Here is a 19,375-nt window from a genome sequence, read left to right on the forward strand (position 1 = left end):
TTTCAGGCATCACGAACCCATCTTGCTTGTGAAACTTGGGTGGGGATGGGAGAGCTGGCTTAGGTGATGTGAGAGCAGGGATTTAAGTCTCCCCAACCTACGTGCAGGACCCAGGAGCATTAGCACCTGCAAATTACAGATGGCAAACCTGGCACAGCAAGCCATTGATCCGCAAAATCGGTTAGCTTCTTCGGCCCGCCCAGCAATTCAACAGACCCTTGGTTCCAGGTTCTAATTCTGGCGGCGCTGGCCAAGGTGCTGAAATCGGCGCCGCCCGCCTAGAAGCCAGCTTTGCTGCTGTCCAGGGTGCTGAAGCCAGAGCGCTGTTCTTGGTGCTGAAGCCAGCTGCCTGTCTGCTAGCAGCTCGCTCGCTCGCTCTCAATTCTCCGCCAGCAGCAGTGACGTAGTCGAACGTGCAAGCGGCTCAGCCCCAGTGTCCCTGAGACGCCAGCTTCTCGAGGGGGCAGAAACTGAGGAGGAGGAGGAGACAGAGAGAGCCAGAGCAGTTCCTGGAGATCGTGTGTGTGTGTGTGTCTGTATGCGCGCGCGCTTCCTCCCTCCCCCTAATCTCCCCTCTTCTCTGTGTTGCCAGATCAACCCCACCAGCCAACGGGGGGAAAAAAAGAGAGAAGTCGCTTCTCCAGCCCACCGCCCGCCTACCAGCTCACAGCCCATGAGGTACTGTGGCAATGTGTGCGGTCTGGAGCAAAGGTTTACTGCCATCCTAAATTGCCCCCGACGATTATGGGCTGTATTGGCTCCAAAACCACCATCGGTAAGATTGCTTCTACCTTGCGGCGGCAGGGGGGAATGGGGAGGGAGTGTGTGGTTGCACCTCCGATGTGCCAGAACCAGCCGGAGTATGGGGGGGATGCAGGTGCCTGGATCGTCCCTGGAGAAGAGATTGGGTGAGGCGGGGGGCGGGGGCTGCAGCGGAAGAGATCGCTTAATCGTTATAGCGTGTTTGTTTTCTGGAAGAAGGGCAGCAGGGAGCATGAGCCTGTCCCCCCCCCCCGGAGGGGGTAGAGAGGGGTGTGTGCATGTGCGGGGGGGGGGAAGGTGCGTTGAGGCAAGGCAGGCTCCGCTCGCATGCTGCCTTCAGGAAAGGCGAGCCTGGCGCCTCGGCTTCCTTGGCGTGGAAATCACGGCCGAGGTGTCGAGGCGGATGATCGCTCCGCTGGCTTCCCGGGGGTTGCTTGGCGCCGCAGCCTTCCAGCAGTTTCAGGGTTGTTTTCCCTCCAGAGCTTGGAAACATCCTCCCCTTTCCTCGGCTCTCTCTCTCCCCCCGCCGCCCCCCGCCTCTCCCCGCACCCCGCGCCGACAGCAACGGCCGGAGCCCGGCGCAATTAGCATGCGAGGGCAGACTTGCTGTTGCCAAGGAACCACTCTCCTTAGCAGACCTTCAGCCTCACCGCCCCCCCTCCCGGCCGCCTTCTCGCCCCAATCTCAATTCGCATCCGAGAACCAGGAAGGAGAAGGAGGAAACACACCCAGGATTGGCCTCCTATGTTAGAAGCCTGGCAGCCGGTTCAGCTTCTCCGGCTTGGGCGCAGTAAAGATGGGGGAAGAGGCGAGCAAAGGCTTCGGTCGACGCTCCTGAGCCGAGTCCGGCTCACAGTCTGGAGCAGGAGCCTCTGGCTTTGCAGAGACACTCGGTGCAAGTTGCGTGGAGGGAGCAGGTCAGTTTCACAACTCGGCAGAGGAAGCCAAGGACTGCCAGGGGGAAGGGGACCCTGTTCTTGAATCATACTTTAGGGAGGCGGTGTGTGGATCTGGCGAGCAGGACCCCCAGGAAGTAGTGGCAGAGAGGGCTAGCCTGCTGCTTTGGGCAATGCATCCCATATGGCGTTATTTCTGCTTGAAATTTGCTCCTAATCCCTTTTCTCAGGGGCTATATGCCCCCCCCCCCCGCGCCATACACACACCTAGTTGTGAACAGCAGGTCACTTCAACCCAGAGTCTTGAGTTCATTCCTGGGAATAAAGTTCTGTATTAAATCAATGGGATTCCTGCCGGCTATCTTCCCTGACCTCGTGCCCTCCAGGCGTTTTGAGACTACTACAACACACGCCAGCTGCCGCCAGCCCAAAAGTTGTTCTCCAAAATATCTGGAGGACAGTAGGTTGAAAAGGCTGGACGAGAGTGTCTAGAGTTGGGATGCTAGATAGAGTCCAGGAAGCAGTAGGAAGAAAGTTTTCAGGAATGTAACTTAGCACAGCATGTATGCATTATGAGTTTGAGTGCTTCATAGCCTACTCTTCTGCTCAGAGCAGCTTACAGAAAGATCAAACGTCATATAATAATGAAAATAGAAAGAACTATGAAAAATAACAACAATGCATTTAAAAAAACAAACAGCAGAGGAAGATGCCAGTGCCACACAAAACTGGCAGCTCTAAAGGCCTTTTAACCTGGCCCCAAACAGATATCAAATTTGGTGCCAGCCAAGACCTGCGCATCTCTTCAACTGTGGGGGACGCAGGTCAGAGCTTCTGAGGATTGTCTTAATACGTGGGCAGTTTTGTGCCTTGTATGCTAGAGAAAGTGGGTGATATTAACAGCAGAAACTGACAATGGTCATAACAAGCACACATACCCTGTTCATCTTTTGGGAAACTTCCCCTTCAGGGCATGTGAACATTGACTCCAATGTCCAGACGCCCCCTTCAGTATGTTTAGAGGTCTGTTCCATGTCCTGAGGCATTTCCCCTCTGAATATCTCGGGTGCTGGGTACAAGCAACAGGAGGGAGGGTGTTGTTTTCGTGCCTTGTTCATCAGGCGTTTGGCTGACTGACTGTTGGGAACGTAATGCCTTTATTTGTCTGCTCCATCAGTTGTAGCATTTGCTTGCATTGCCTGTTTGGGCTAATAGGATGTCATTTTTGTCTCTGGTCCAGGCTTCTATAATGTGCTTGGATGTGTCCACCTGTCTGAGCTTCTCCTTTAATACCCAGGTTGAAGGCTCCAGAAAGACCCTCTGTTTGGCAGCACTATGCTTTTTTAATATTGATGGCTCTCCACTCAGCAGTGGTTGGCCTTTGGGACTGGTGGGGCAAAGTGCAGGGAGGCCAACAGTAGGTGACAGGCAGAGGCATCACTAGTTTTCGTTTCTCCCCCATCCTCCTTCCTGCTGAGTTCTACAAGGGCAAGACTGAGGCTAAGGAGAAGGGGAAAGCTGACAACTAGGTTTGTAAGTAAGAAGGCAGGCAGGTAGGGGTTGTTTGGAGGCAGGTGGAGGTTGGTGAGACAGTCCCCCATTTGCTGTAATGCCCAAATCCTCCTCCTCCTTCTGGATACCACATTCAACAGCAAGTTCCCTACATCTCTGTGTTCTCAGCCAACACACATGCAACCTTCGAAGAGAGGGGTCCTACCTGTATATCTCATCGTGCTTAAATTTAACACCTCCTGGGCTCCCTCACTGTGGCCAGTCTTTAATATGCTGGTGTGGTGGAAGTAGTTCTGTTCAGTCTGGAAGTCCCGTGTCCCCCCCCGCAACCCCCACACTATTATTTAATTACATGTGTATCTGACAGGAGTGAGCCAGCAGTAAATTACACTGGGCAAAGTGTAATAAAACTCTTTATTAGCAAACACAGGATCTGTGCAGCAGTGCCAGGACTAATAAGCACGGCAACTCATCTCTGGCAGGTCTTGTCCCCATGAAGCAGTTGCTGAGACTGAAGGTCCCTGCCTCCCCACAGCTGCCTAAATCCCCCCCCCTCTCCAGGGTTTTCTCCAAGCAACTTGAGACTGCGCCTGCACGAAGCTAACTTTTCCCCTGCCCCTTTCATGCCTCTTCTGGTTCTGGGAGACTGGGGGAAAGGGGGCTTGTAGCAGGAGAAGGAAACACACGTGCCTCTTCACCAGCTGGACTCATCTCTGCCTCTTGGCCTCCTTTCTCTCCTGCTCCAGCTTCTGTTTCTGATTCTGGACTGCTCTCTGTCAGAGACTCCTCTCTCTCACTCAGCTCTGTTACCTGTTCAGCTTCTGACACCTCCTCCTCCTCCTCCCAGTCTTCTCCCTTTTCTCCCTTGGACCACTTATCATCACCACCACTTCCTGAGTTCTGAGCCTTCTTCTCTTGGGGTATTCCCAGCTGGTTCCTCTTCCCATTCCTCTGCCTCCAACCAGTCAGTGACCGTATCTTACTCTTCCGCTATGGGCTCAGGGCAGTATATATGTCATTGTTATCCTCTGGAAAATATAACATATAGGCTGAGAGAAAGTGGCTGACCCAAGATCAGCACTTCACAAGGGACAATCTTGACCGCACTCAGTTCATGTTCAACTGAGCTCTGGCATTGAAAACAGCTGTTAGGACCAAGCCTTGGAAGATTCTACATCCTAGCATTTACAAAAAGTCCAGTTCACCTTATCCCAGGTGTTAGCCCCTAGACCTGCCTGTTCAATCTTTTCTTGAATGCCCTTATATGGGCATACAGTATATACACTGCAAATACATATAGTGTAATTCTAAGCATGCTTATTCAGTACTAAGTCCTGTTGGCTTCTGTGTGACTTAGTCCCTAGTAAATGAGCAAAGGATTGTTGTCCTAAATTGGTTTTAATACTCATTCCCTCTCTCTGGAATCCTGGAAGCTGCTATAAGTCGGCAATTCCCAAGCAACAGTTACAGGTCCCAGGATTCTTTGAGGGCAGCTATGACTGTTATGCTGGTATAATTATCACATGGAAAGTTGTGCATATGTGCCCTTAATAAAACTCAATGTTCCCTAAACAAGAGTAGGCTTTGCTCACCCAACCCTGATCCTAACAATGTTAATTTGAGAATAAGTACCGTTGGTTTCAAGGGGACTTACTTTCAAGCAAAATCACTTAGGGCTAGACAGACCTATACACCTTCCATGATAATACTCAGAATTTAAATGGTGCCATAGAATATTGCAAGCACTTGGAAATCATTAGCTCAGTCATCTGCACAAGGTTGTTGTTGTTTAGCCGTTTAGTTGTGTCCGACTCTTCATGACCCCATGGACCAGAGCACACCAGGCACTCCTGTCTTCCACTGCCTTCCGCAGTTTGGTCAGACTCATGTTTGTAGCTTCAAGAACACTGTCCAACCATCTCATCCTCTGTCATCCCCTTCTCCTTGTGCCCTCAATCTTTCTCAACATCAGGGTCTTTTCCAGGGAGTCTTCTCTTCTCATGAGGTGGCCAAAGTATTGGAGCCTCAGCTTCAGGATCTGTCCTTCCAGTGAGCACTCAGGGCTGATTTCCTTCAGAATGGATAGGTTTGATCTTCTTGCAGTCCATGGGACTCTCAAGAGTCTCCTCCAGCACCATAATTCAAAAGCATCAATACTTCGGTGATCAGCCTTCTTTATAGTCCAGCTCTCACTGCACAAGGTAGCTGGTATTATTATCCCCATGTTATGGATCAGACAGGATGCAGTAGTGACTGAAGCAGAAGTGAGGAGGTTGACAAAGGCAACCTATTGAGTGGAAGGCAAAGGCAAGGTTTGAAATGGGGACTTCTTGATTTCTCAGCTCACAGTGTAATTCTATGCATGTTTCAACAGAAGTAAAATCTACTAAGTTCAATGGGGCTTGCTTCCTGGTAAATGTGTTTGCACACTTTATCTAGAAATATTTATCACATGCCCTATGCCACTACATTTTGGGGGAAGGGCATGTAACATATTTAATGCAATAATTACAAAATAACACCCTCAAAATAAGAAATAACCAGCGCTGGCTTTGATGTAAAAATGCTTCCTTGATACCAGGCTGACCTAAGAGGGGAAGGTATTCTGTAACCAAGGTACCATCCAAGAGTGAGAATCACTGAACTCAGTGGGACTTAACTGGGAGTAAACATAGAATTATATGATGTCTCCTAGCCCTCTTGCTATAGTAAATGCAACTGGATTTCCTCCATAAGATTGAAGCATAAGAAATGCTTGGCACATCCCAAACCAGAATCTTTCCTCACAATATTTCCAGAATCCTTTGTTTAGATTTGCTGGGAAAATGGAATCCCAGACTGTGAGAAAATGAAGCAGTCACCACTAGCACCTCAAACTGGAATGAAGATACCCAGTGAAATGGTCCAATGCAGCAAAAAGCACCAGCAATGCTGACCACTCCATGTTTGAATTTACGTATCTTTGCCACCATGAGACCTAGAAACTTGCGTAATTGTTTTTTGAAAACAAACTAGTTTCTTCATTGTTTTTGACCAGGGCCTTGAACTGCCAAAAGAGGGAGCGGAGGAGGAGGATCCATGTAGCCTGTGGGTCCATCTGCCTAGCCCATCTGTAGTGTGAGTATTTTAGTGTAGGAGCTTCAAGGCAGATGGATGGGATGTAGAAACCATGCTAAACTCACCAGAAAGGTGGGTGGATATGAGGGAGAACCTCCTGCGCACATTTCACAGCCCAGAAGCTATTGGCATTTTGCTGTGGGTGGAATTGTTTGTTTCTTTAAAGAAAGAAAAGAAACATTGTTTTTTTCCCCTTGGATTTTTATTTAGGAAAAAAGAATTGAACAAAAAAACCCATTACCAGTTCTCTCATGATGAATTTCGGCTTCTTGTTGTGAGCTGGTGATTTCCTTAGGGTCCTGGCCAACATTGAGCTTTATAGAAAAGCTAATCTGAGTGGTGAATGGAGGCTGTTGACTTATGAAGCTAATGTCTCCTCCTGAATCAGACCATGGGGGTCTACTTCCTGATATCCTCTTTGACAGGAGATACCAAGGATTGAACCTGAGACCTTCTGCATGTGAAGCATATATCTACCACTCAGCTACATTCTCCCTTGCAATAGGAAGCAGCAACCTTATACCAGGTCAGGTATCCATCTAGCGTAGTATTCTCTGCTCTGACTGGCAGCAGCCCTCTACAGATGCAGGCAGGAGTCTTTCTCAGTCCTGTTTCAAAATGTCAGGGAACGAACCAGGGATCTTCTGCTTGTAACCCATCTCTCTTGATACGCTTCATCTGGCTGCCAAAGTTATCGCTTCCTCAATGTACCCCTTCTTTGGAGAAAGGACAGTGAAAATGTCTCAGGGGGAGCCAAGCCAATTGCCCCCACCATTCGATAAGCTAGTTTTTCAGTTTGTGCAGAACGTGCAGGTGGACAAGCAACAGCAATCGCCAAAAGCAGCAGCACACTCTCGCAGCCCCCATAAGGCTGCTTCTTGCCAGCTGGCTTAAAACACACTGTTTGTTTTCCTTCCTTCCCTCACTCACTTTCAGACAGGAGAGCAGGGCATCATAGTTCCTTTCAACACTAACTCAGGCAGGTAGGGAGTTCCATGAGGCACACATACCAGTCATCTAAGAGGGCTCACTGGTCATTCTTTAGATGGAGATCTTGTTGTTCGCTCATACAACTTAGTATCAAGTAGCACAAAGACCTGTGTTTGATGGTGGTGGGTACTGCCTCTGTTTTTGGACGGGAGTCGATTACTGGCAAATTCAGGTTGATTTGGAACTCTTGTGCAACAAACAAAATTTGACTTCTTGTGATAAGTTAAAGTGCAGGGAAGATGAACTGACAACTGTGGGATAACACCTGCTTATTCCAGTGTTGTCTAACCTCCCAGGAAACAAATCAGAATGAATGCTCAACAAGTAGCCAATGTTGTCTCATCTCCCCGCAGACAAGTCAGGCGATCAATATCACCTCAATAAACAGGCGATCTGGAAGTGACCTGCAAATATTTAGGAAGAATTCTGAAAAATCAGTAACTAGGAATGTTGGAGAATTCAGTTGGAAACGGGAGCAGAAATTGCAGCAAATCACAGGTCTGCCCGAGGTCAGGAATGCAAAACATTATTAGCTGACTTTTTTTATCCAACAAACGTTTCATAAATAATTACATGGTTTCCCTTCCCTTGAAATGCACTGAGGTTAATGACATAACTCATTACGTCCTTAACTATATGAGTTCCACCCACAACAGACAGCAAGGCAAATTGCCTAGGTTTTAGCAGAAGCCGATCCGTGATGGAATGGAGACATAGGGCAAGCACTTGTGTGGAGCAGAGAGACTGAGAAAGAAGGGATGAGGGAGGGGTATGAGGAGCACACAGCGGACCATTCCCTTTCTGCCCAGTGGGGCTTTCCTACCCTTTGTGTATCCTTTGACTCCTACTGCTTTGGGAGACCATCAAAACCCTCCCCTTTGCAGGTGCCGTATTAAAAGCCACTCTGCAAAGGCCTCACTGGCAGCCCCTTTAATCCCCCCTTGCGTGCTGCTGAACCCTACAATTGTGGGGAAGTTGCTCAACCCCTTAGTTGTGGGGGAGTCGTAACAGCCCATTCTGCCACTTCAGAGTCCTTTTCACTTTCGCTCACAGCAGTGTGTCCCTGCAGAGGTGTTAGGAATCCTGTTCCCTAGCAATCAGTGGCACAGGGCACCGTTTTGTTTTTTTATGGGCATTGTGTGCGTTCTCCTTCTTTATTTCAGCTTCACTTGTTGCATCTTCTGATAAATTATTGACTTCATTGGTCAGTGGGTGGGTGTGTTTTTCTGTCTCTTCCCTGGCAAGAGGAGTCCTTGGTGTGATGGCACCAGAAAGAAAACCTTCCGCAAACATGCAGCAAAATCCCACGCTGGAGCAATATACCATCTCCCCTTTGCACAGAGCAAACATCCTGTGTAACCTTTCCTTTCCGCAGAGGGTACAGGAAAATGCACATTCCTGCTTCCCATTGATTTTTTTTAGCATCTCCTGTGAAACAGAGGGACCAGTTCTGCTGACTTTCTCTCCTTTTGCCAAGACTTTCTGCTCAGTCTCTCATTTCCCCAGCCTGCCAGAGTATCAGCATGATGGTGTTCAGACATAGCTTTTGTCCCTGAATCTGTTTAGCTGAAACCATAACCGTTTTGCTCAGGAGTGGGTCTGATCTCTTCCCATGCCTTTGTGCTGATGGGAAGCCATTCAGTATAGTGACTTGGCGTCCTCTAGCTCAGTTGGTAGAGCATGAGATCTCAAGGTTGTGGGTTTGAGCCCCACGTTGGGCAAAAGATTCCTGTATTGCAGGGGGTTGGACTAGATGACCCTCGTGGTCCCTTTCAAGTCTATGATTCTAAGGTTCCATCTAAGATATTTTTGACCACCGGTTCCATCAGCCACAACCAGCATGGATATTCCATAAAGGTACTATCAGGCACCCAGGCCACGTGGAAAGGGCCCAGGATGCAGATTGGGGATAACCAAAGTGATGCCCTGCAAATGCTGTTGGACTTCAGCTCCCATCATCCTACTGGCCTGCTGGCTGGGGCTGATGGGAGTTGGAGGCCAACAACAACTGGAGGGAACTATATTGGCATAGATCCTTTCTATGCTAGTGTGCTCTTGGATGCTGGAAGGGGTGCAGCTGGTATGGGAAGGAATCACAGCGTGGGATTTCCCCACACAATCCAGGCTTGGAAGGAGCTGGGATGTCATAAGGTCCCCAGCATCACTAACCTGGGGTTAAGCAAGGCTTTCCAGGGGACAGAATGGAGGAAGGGTAAATCACCCACCCTGTCCTTTCAATGTGAAGAACCTTTTAATTCCCTTCCATTCCTGTTTGGTGCTCTCTCAGGCCTGATGGATGCATTCCTCTTGGAATGGGGTAGCCTGCCATCAGTTGCCTGTGGTCTGCTCTCCAGCATCTCCAATGCTGTGGGTGCAGAGGAACGGTGTGGGTCAGCCAAAGGATGTGGCCAACAGGGCAATACAAGAGTAGGAAGGAACCAGATCATTCTGCCACCCACTTGGAGAGTTCTTGCCAGCCTTTGCTGGAGCTCCATGAGTCAGGAGGACACAGCAGGCAACAACTCCCACACTACTCCTATATCTTATGGACTGGGTCACAGAGAGGACAGGACATAGTTTCAAGGGAATTCAGTGCTTCTTTAATTGAACCCATTTTCGAGGCTTAAAGCTGGAGGTCTTTGCTGGGGCTACCAGGCTTTCATACTGCTAAAGAAATCTTGGTTTGTTGCAAGAGTTTCAGCCAGTGTGGTGTGGTGGTTAAGAGCGGTAGTCACGTAATCTGGGAAACCTGGTTCGCGTCTCCGCTCCTCCACATGCAGCTGCTGGGTGACCTTGGGCCAGTCACACTTCTCTGAAGTCTCTCAGCCCCACTCACCTCACAGAGTGTTTGTTGTGGGGGAGGAAGGGAAAGGAGAATGTTAGCCGCTTTGAGACTCCTGAAGGGGAGTGAAAGGCGGGATATCAAATCCAAACTCTTCTTCTGATTGATTTCCCAGGCACATTTGAATAAATGTGTGTACAAGTAAAAGCAATAGTTCTGAAGCAGAAAGCATACCTTATTTTTTTTAATGTTGTGTGTGATATGTGTTGTCTTAGCAGGAGCACATCCTTTCTGGATGTAAGAGAATGAGGCATGACTCTTTAAAGATGCTTTTTGCCTTCTGCATTTTCCTATATGTGCCCATAAGTACTCATTTTAATCTGCTGCCTCATTAACCAGGGTAGGGTTGGTTGTTGTTTTTTAAAAAAACACAATGCGGCCTTCTGCCGTGTTACTAGGAAGTTAGTCTCCCTGCATTCAAAAGGGGTTGAGCATGCCAGGGGTTGCAGCCCTGGCCAATCAGAAGTTAATAGACTGCAGCACAAGTCTTTTTTTATTATTATTAATCTGCGCCATTGAAATGCAATCCCTGTCATTTCCAGGTAGAATTGGCAATGTGTCCTGCCTGGAGCCCTGGGGAGCAGCTGCTGGTCAGTGTAGTCAGGGGTCAGCAAACTTTTTCAGTAGGGGGCCGGTACACTGTCCCTCAGACCTTGTGGGGGGCCGGACTGTATTTTTTTTTGGGGGGGGGAATGAATGAATTCCTATGCCCCACAAATAACCCAGAGATGCATTTTAAATAAAAGGACACATTCTACTTATGTAAAAACACACTGATTCCCGGACCGTCCACAGGCTGGACTTAGAAGGTGATTGGGCCGGATCCGGCCCCCAAGCCTTAGTTTGCCTACCCATGGTGTAGATAGTACTGAACTGGATGTACCAATGATCTAACTCAATATAAGGCAGCTTCCTCTCTTCCTGCCTTATGCTCCTTTCTGGGCTCTGGGCAGGGCAAGCGTTTTCACTCCCCTTTGCTAGCTCAGGGTACCCTCCCCATTTTGTGTCTCATCTATTTCTGGCAGCAAAAGGTGACATTGACACCCCTGTTTTTTGGCACTGCTGCAGTTTCAGCAGGACCCGGCCCTCCGGACTGTCCTTCTCATTGTTCATCAGAAATCTTTGCCTCCTGTCCCTTGCCAGTGCTGACGGCAGCCCCGGGACCGGGACCAGTGATTGCTGCCCCGGCTCTCAATTGATGCTGAGTCCCCGGTTAAAAAAACTTTGACACACATTCTTTGATTTGTGTGTATGTTTAATGTCTCAAAGTGGGAGGGAGAGAATCTGTGCTATTTCTGCGGAAGCTGCTGGCACCTGCCACCCCCCGGCATGATGGCAGCACGCTCGGAAATTAATGGCTCGCCTGTTAGGAACGCAGTGTCCCTTTCATGGAAGGGAGACTCACGCTGCCGGATGCAGTCTCTTCTTGGAAGGAAATCCTGGCTAGATTCACACATCCTCCCTTCCTCCTTTTCTGCCCCTCTCTCTCCATCTCTTCCCTCCCCACTGACACAAAGTCTGTTTCAGTCTGTGTGCACATTACCATCCACTCTGGGACCAGTGCGCTCCCAATACTGCTGGCTGTAGAATCCGCATTCCCCACAATGCAGAACTGGCTCGTAGTTTCTTGATAAATGCTCTTTGATGCTTTCCCCACTCAAACCAGTTTCCAACTGGTTTGAATCATAAGCTATACTCATTTCACTGTTCAAAGGTCCTCCTATTTTCCAGGGACAGTCCCAGATTTACAGAAGCCATCCCGGTTTCGGATTTGATCCCAGAATGCTCCTGTTTTTCTTAGGATGTCCCTATTTTCATTGGATAAATGTTGGAGGGTATGGAATTACCTGACCCCCGAGGCATCTGAAGGCAGCCCTCTATAAGAAAGTTTTAAAATGTTTGATGTTTTATTATGTTTTTATATATATTGGAAGCTGTTCGAGTGACTAGAGAAACTCAGTCAGATGAATGGAGTATAAATAGTAAAATGATGATGTTGATGATGATGATGATAGAATGTCCCTATTTTCATCAGAGAAATGTTGGAAGGTATGGGTTCAGCTAAGGTGTGTACACTTGAGAAAGCCATTGCACATGTGCAGATGACTGCTTCGTGAATAGGAGTTGTCGGGGGTTTGTAGGTGAAGGAAAAACCAAACTGGTAACATTCCCACTCCCTTTCTGGAGTATGGGAAATGACCTCGCAGCAAATGACCTTTTAAGCCTCTAATGTGTGTCTAGCCTTAGTTTCCATAGAATCCCTGAGCCAGAGGGACCAGCCTCCCTTTCCCACGACAGTGACGATGCACAGCAAATGCTGCCTTTTGCAGGAACTTTGCCCCATTTATAGTCAGTAGATATTCAAGGCTGCTTTGCATGTTCCATAGTTTGCATGCTATATTGCAAGAAGTTCTTTGGCCTGCGTTCATTCATGCATTATCTCAGCAGTATGCTTTTCGCATATCCCAGGAACCGAAACCACATGGGAACATCTCTCTGCTTAGTTAACCATGAGCACGAAACAGTATCTATGTGATTTGGGCTGAATTTCACTTGTAAGTTTTATTGACTGGAAGGGAACTGGTTTCCACTATCCCTTGTTTAGGAGCTGAGCAACACTGTGAAGACCCTTGCATGATGTATTATTGGGGGTTGGACTGTACCACTTCAGGATGCAAATGGGTGTGTGTGTGTGGGGAGAGAGAGAGAGAGAGAGAGAGAGAGAGAGAGAGAGAGAGAATGATTATGTTCATTGATCACACTTCCTACAAAAGTATAGGAATGTAGGAAGTTGCCTTATACCAAATCAGACCACTGGTCCATGTAGCTCAGTATTGCTTACACTGACCGGCAGCATCTCTCCAGGGTTTCAGGAAGAGGCTTTTCTCAGGCCTACTTAGAGATGCTGGAAACCGGACCAGAGATCTTCTTCATGAATAACAGCTGCTCTGTCACTAAGCCACGTCCCTTCTCTCAAAATCAGCAAGGCGGGGGGGGGGGACTAGCTTTGAACGTTCCCTTTGACTACTTTTGTATGCATAGTGATCCTTTAAAAAAACAACACCCCACGACAACAACATTTGTGTGTGTGTAAATGTTCATATTCAAGCATTTGTTCCATCTCCCTGGAGGTTGAAGGGATACAATCCATCAAGAGCTGTACCACGTAATTCTGTAGTAGATCATGTACATCAGCAGACAGGCTGGAGACAGACTGTAGTTTGTGAATTTAAAAATCCAGACGATGGCAATGCCTTTTATTAGGCCAGCCGGAATGTCACAGAGGAAGTGCGCAAGCCTTCGGGTTCTCCAGAACTCTTCATCAGGCTTGATGCTGCTGCACAGAGCAAGAGGAAGGGCAGAGGAAAAGAGTTGGCGATGCCTCGGAGCCGGTGGCTGGTCAGAGGCTTAAGACGCAGCAAGGAGGAGCCAGCCGCAGACACTGAAAGGAGGATCCGTGAGGTGCTATGCAGGTCTCATTGCACCTAACACTGCAGCAGAGGGGAAAAGGAAAACATACCCTCATGTTTGAAAAAATAAAAACAAAGTATTATATGTTCCTTTCCTACTCCGTGGCAGTGTTAGGTGCATAGAACCTCACAGAGCCCCTTTTCAATGTCTGCAACCTGCTCCCACATCCCATCTAAAGGCTCTGACCAGAGGCAGACCCCAAGCCAACTTCCCTCCCCCCAGCTTTGCTCTGGCCTGACGAAGAGACCCGTGGACCTGAAAGGTTTGCACATTATTCTGGGTTGGCCTAATAAAGGTATTGCCCTCATCAGTGGCAGACATTGGGCTTTCACATTTTGGAGGCACTCTGTCTGATGCCAAAATTCTGCACCCCCCCTCCTTCTCACACCTTCCATTCTATATCATTGTTGCATTTCCAGATAATTTTTATTGGTGTTCATGTAAATATAAGGTCCAGTGGTGCATTCTTGCTAAGTTTCATATGCAGTACACCGTATGCAAGCAATATGTTAATTTATGCAATGTCGATTCGAGTATCCTCTCCTTGGCTCAGTGCCCAGTGTGGGTGAACCCATCATTCTCCCCCAAATCCACCTTTGACCTCTTTCTGTATTTAGAATTATATCTTATGGGCAGGACTTTACTTTCATTTTTAACAGAGCTTGAAAGTTTGAAGTGATTTGAGAGAGGTTTCTTTTTCATGGGGGTGGGGTGGGGAAGGAGTGCAGACATTCGCACACACAGTTTATTTTGCCCCGAGGTCACTTTGCAGTGTTTTCAGACAATATGGAAACTGCCTAGAGGCAGGAGTGGCAGGTGTATACACACCACAAGCAACAATCGCCTTTTAAAACAGCCTTCTACGCGCTGAAAAATACTATTCATAGCACTAATAAACCCCACTATGCTATCTCAAGTATAAATAGGTACGTGTGGGCAAGTATATGCTGGTAAAAGTATTTCGAGTGAGTAACTTTTGTGGCATTAACTTCAATTCTTACTGAAGGGGTCCAGAGGATTCTAAGGATGTTTCCAGATGGGGACTGAATATTGTTGTTAAAATATTGCAAACAGGTCATTGGCAAAACATAGCTATTCTTTAAATTCTTGCATTTTCCCTGGGGAGAAAATGAATTAAATAGGGGGGGGGGGATATGACTGTCATCTTGATGATGGCAACAGACATTGTGTGGAATCTGCAGAAAAACAACAACAACAACAACCCCCAACCTTGCATTAAAGAGGAGCAGGGATCGCACAATGAACTGGAAGCGCCATAAATCTCAGCTAGATGGGCAGGGAGAAGTCGTTTCTGCATTGGGACTGTGGCGGAAGCAGGCACATGCAGCCCCGTGGAGAGTCACAGATCCTCCTGCTGCACGCAGGAGTCTGCAGGAGAGCTTGCATGCAATGGCTAAGACCGGCCAGAGCCTTGCTCTCAGGCTTGCGATAACAGGTGGACCCAACAGACAGCTGGAGTGAGAGCCATGGAACAATTATTATTAGTGGAACGAGCTGCAGCCCAGCAGCTACCTAAGCATTTTTGTTATGGGATGCATGTGTTGATATAGCAGAGTCCGTTTGCACAACGGAATGATGAATAGTACGTGCCACATGCTTTTTGTTGCTTTATTTTCAGTTCATTGTAGAGAATTTACAAACATGCATCTTGCCTCTGCTGGAGCAGAGAAGCAACCGTCCTTCTCCTCGAAATAACGAACACCGAGAGAGAAAACAGTGAAAAACAGGAAACCAGTGTACGTCACATCCAGCTTCCCTTTCCCGTGGGAAAACCCAACAGTACTCTGACTGTGGAATGTAAACATTGTCTTGTGACTAGCACTTTGCTGCACAGTGAAGAGAGCAGAAACCAACATCCTCCCCCTTTCCGTGAACATCACTGGGCAGCGTGTTCGTACAATATCAGTACAAACCCAACTTCTGTACATAGGTACAGTGTTGATCCCTTGATACAATCTTGGACAATACATCAGCAGGAATTTCATTACCTGGCATATAGGACACCGTTACGAGTCCCTTCTGAATATGTTCCCTAGCATGTTGCACCTTCAATTGCAAGTGCTTCGTGCTTTGCTTACAACCTTCTGAATTCAGCAAAGCCAAACATGCTTTGTTGTCCTGGTAAACCTGGATTGGACATTTGACAGGAATTTTCATGTCTTTGCACAATTGTAACAACCATTCACAATCCTTAAGTGAATAAGACAGTGCATTCAGTTCAGCTTCACAAGTACTTAAGCTAATTGTTGTTTGCTTCTTGCATGACCAATCAAATAGACCCTGATTGTACATGTAGCAAACTCCAGACGTACTTTTCCTGTCTGTAGTGTCACTTCCAAAACTTGCATCTGCAAAAATCTCAAGACCACCAGACTTCTGATTGTTAAATCTCAGTCTGTAATGCATAGTGCCTTTCAAATAGCGTGCTATGCGTTTCAGAGCTTTCCAATCCTTAACAGTAGGATTGTTAACTTGTCCGCTTAGCAAATTACAGCTAACAGCAATGTCAGGTCTTGAACATCTGGCAATGAAGTTTAGCTTGCCTAGCACACTTCTGTACAGTGTAGTGTCAGAAAATGCTTCTTCAGTGTCATCTACCTGATAACCTGTTGTCATTGGTGTGTCTACAGGGTTAGCATCCATCAGGTTCAGTTTGCTTAACACATCAGCAATTTTCCGTGACTGGTGTACTAGAATGTTACCACTTTGATCTTTCTCTATTTCCAGAGATAGGTAGTTGTTTACCTCACCAAGATCTTTCATGTCAAAGTGCTCTTTCAGTTGAGCTAGGGCATTATTGTACAATGTTACATCTTTCCAAAAGAATAAAATATCATCAACATAAAACAAACAATACAGCTTCTTTTGCCCCTCCTCTTTGACAAACACACATGGATCAGCTTTCCCTTGCTTAAAACCTAGAGAAAACAATGCTTCAGTGAGTTTTGTGTGCCAACACCGTGCACTTTGTTTGAGACCATAAAGGGACTTTTTCAGAGCACAAACAAATCCCTGTTTTACCTGTACGCCATCAGGTGGAAGCATATAAAGTGATTCACCTAGAGATCCGTACAAAAACGCTGTATTTACATCATGGTGACTAATGTGTAGATTTTCCTCTGCAGCTAGTTTGAGCATAAGCCTAATGCTCTCATACCTCACCGTGGGTGAGTAGGTCTCGTGATAGTCTTCACCTGGTACCTGTGCAAAACCTCTGGCTACCAATCTGGCTTTGTGTCTGACTATCTTGCCATTTTGGTCAGTCTTCGCTTTGAAGACCCATTTGCTTCCAAGCAGTTTCATTCCTGGAACTACTGGAACTAGCTCCCAAGTTTTGTTCCTTTCTAAGGAATCAAGCTCAGCCTTCATTGCATTTAACCATGGCTCAGCTTCCTTAGAATCCAAATCCTGGATTTCTTGGAAACTTGAAGGTTCAAATACCTTCTTGGAGCTTTTAACAACTGCCACTGCTGTCTTAGCATACTCATCAGCAAATCTCTTTGGAGGTCTGCCTTTTGTGGCTCTTTGTGACCTTCGAATCAGTCTTTGGTCTTCAACACTCTCCTCTTCCTTCTTAGGAGAAAAGTGACCTATTGTGAACAATGGTTCTTCCAATTCCTGATCAGAGCTTTCAGAGGGTCGCATAGAGGCTTTCGCACTCTTGAAATCCTCTGAAGTATCCGATTCAGTTTCAGACTCAGAATCAGAACCTTCATCAGTGGGTGTGGGTTGTTGTGGCTGCTTATCCTCAGTCTCATCACTGTAATCAGGATAACATTGGAAAATTCCCACGTTCTCCCCCCACTTGGCATTGTACTCAACACTTCTTGTGAGCTTAATTGTCTTAGAGTCAGTCATCATTATTCTGTAAGAACCTTTCTGATAACCTAGAAAGATACCATGCAAACCACGTTTGCCTAATTTGGAGCTTTGTGGTGAATGAATCCACATGTCCGAACCAAAAATTCTCATGTGTTTGATGTATGGTTTCTTACCAAACATCTTCTCATACGGGGTACAACCAATCGCTGAAGATAACCTGCGATTGTAACTGTAAACAAAACATGAGAGAGATTCGGCCCAATAACTCTCTGGAAGATTTGCATCATGCAGCAAGGTTTTTAACCCTTGAAGCAATGTTTGATTTGCCCTTTCGCAAAGCCCATTCTGCCATGGCGAGCGAGGACTGGACAAATCGTGTTGAATTCCTTTCTCAGTCAGAAAAGCTTCAAACTGCTGAGAAGTGAATTCTCCCCCGCGATCTGTGAAAAGAATTTTTATCTTCTTACCATGCACATTTTCCAACCAAGCACAGAATTCCTTGAACCTTGGAAAAGCCTCTGATTTCTGCTTGAGATTGTACACGTAAATATACCTGGAAAATGCATCAATGAGAACCATGAAGAACCTATTTTCACCCAAAGAGGGCGATAGTGGACCAACTAAATCAGCATGAACAATCTGGTATGGTTCTGTAGCTTGCCTACTAGACACCTTACCTTTCGCAGCCATTTTCACCTTGTTTGCTGCGCATGCTTTGCACTTCATGTGGTACCTGCAGGGTTTTATAGTCATACCTTCAACCAAGGCAGGCATTTTAGATACTGCCTCAAAATGCAAATGACCAAATTTCCTGTGAAAATCGTGAATACATTCTGCGTGCAAACTTTTGTTAGAACCTGCAATGCAACAAGTATCATTCTGCACAACATCATCATAATACAAAACAAACAAACGATCAACACATTCAGCATGCAATACATAATCGTCTTTCTTTGTGATGGTGCATTTCTTGTTCTTGAAGGAAACGTCAATGTTCCGTTCATTCAGCTGCATCACACTGAGAAGATTGTGTGTGGCATCTGGAACATAAAGTACATCCTGTATCGATAAGTCCAAACTGTGAAGAACAACAGTTCCGTAGCCTTGACTGGGAATCGTGTGGTCATCCGCCTGGTGAATCGCACCTTCCTGCGGTGTAAAAGACACGAACAGTCTCTTATCGTTGCACATGTGGTGTGTAGCTGCTGAATCAACAACGAAGAAAGATCTAGACGTCTTCTGGACCTTTGCGACCTTTGGAGTGAAGCGTGAGACCATTGCCTTGTGCTGCGTTGTCCTGGACACTGGACCTTTGCCTTTGCTTTGGCCTTTTCCACGCGATGAGCTTCCGCTGCGCTGCTCTGTCTTGGCCCTGGGATATCTGCATTCCCTCTTCATATGGCCTAGACGTCCACACGAGTAGCATTTCACTGCCTTCAAAGCTTTGGCGCCTTCTGGTGGTTCCACTGCACTCTGGGATGACGTCTGTGAAGACTCCCCCTTACCCATGCAGCTAGCACCCCGGCGATCTGCTTCATTCTGGATCACGGCAGTAACATAGGCTACTGTGAGCTGAGCAGTTGGTTGAACAGCAATCTGAGTGGCAACGGACTCCCAACTTGGTCCCAAATAATGTAGTATCATGAAGGAATACACAGCCTCTGGAAAGTTGAGTCCTCTCTGTTGCAACTCATGTCTCAGATTTTGCATCTCCATCAGGTGTTTACGCACATCTCCACCTTCAGCAAGAGCCATATCATGCAGCTTGGCATAGTAGTACATTGAGGAACCAGCCTCTGTCCTCAAGTGAGCCTCTCTTAAAGAGTTCCAAATTTCTTTGGCTGTTGTCTTTCCACGCAACAGACAGAGCTCTTCTGGGGATACTATCAACGTAAGCGTTCCCCGTGCTCTGGAATCCTTAGCATTCCAATCAGCTGTAATT

General features: G+C 47.1%; 1 protein-coding gene across 5 annotated transcripts in view; it reads left to right on the forward strand.

Moving 5' to 3' along the window:
* Positions 1-438: 438 nt before the first annotated feature.
* Positions 439-19,375, forward strand: part of FAM131A (family with sequence similarity 131 member A) — a 74,020-nt gene continuing 55,083 nt past the window's right edge. Inside the window, exon 1 of one of the 5 annotated variants that reach the window (XM_082224515.1) lies at positions 439-775. In XM_082224515.1, coding sequence (XP_082080641.1) covers positions 539-775 — 237 coding nt within the window. In that variant the 5' untranslated portion in view covers positions 439-538. Of the gene's footprint in view, positions 776-835; positions 909-1,333; positions 1,680-19,375 lie in introns of those variants that run through there. The other 4 variants (XM_082224517.1, XM_082224516.1, XM_082224520.1 and 1 more) reach the window with 4 other exon arrangements.

The sequence above is a fragment of the Podarcis vaucheri genome (genome assembly GCF_965113315.1).
Source record: "Podarcis vaucheri genome assembly, chromosome: 5".
NCBI classification, from domain to species: domain Eukaryota; kingdom Metazoa; phylum Chordata; class Lepidosauria; order Squamata; family Lacertidae; genus Podarcis; species Podarcis vaucheri.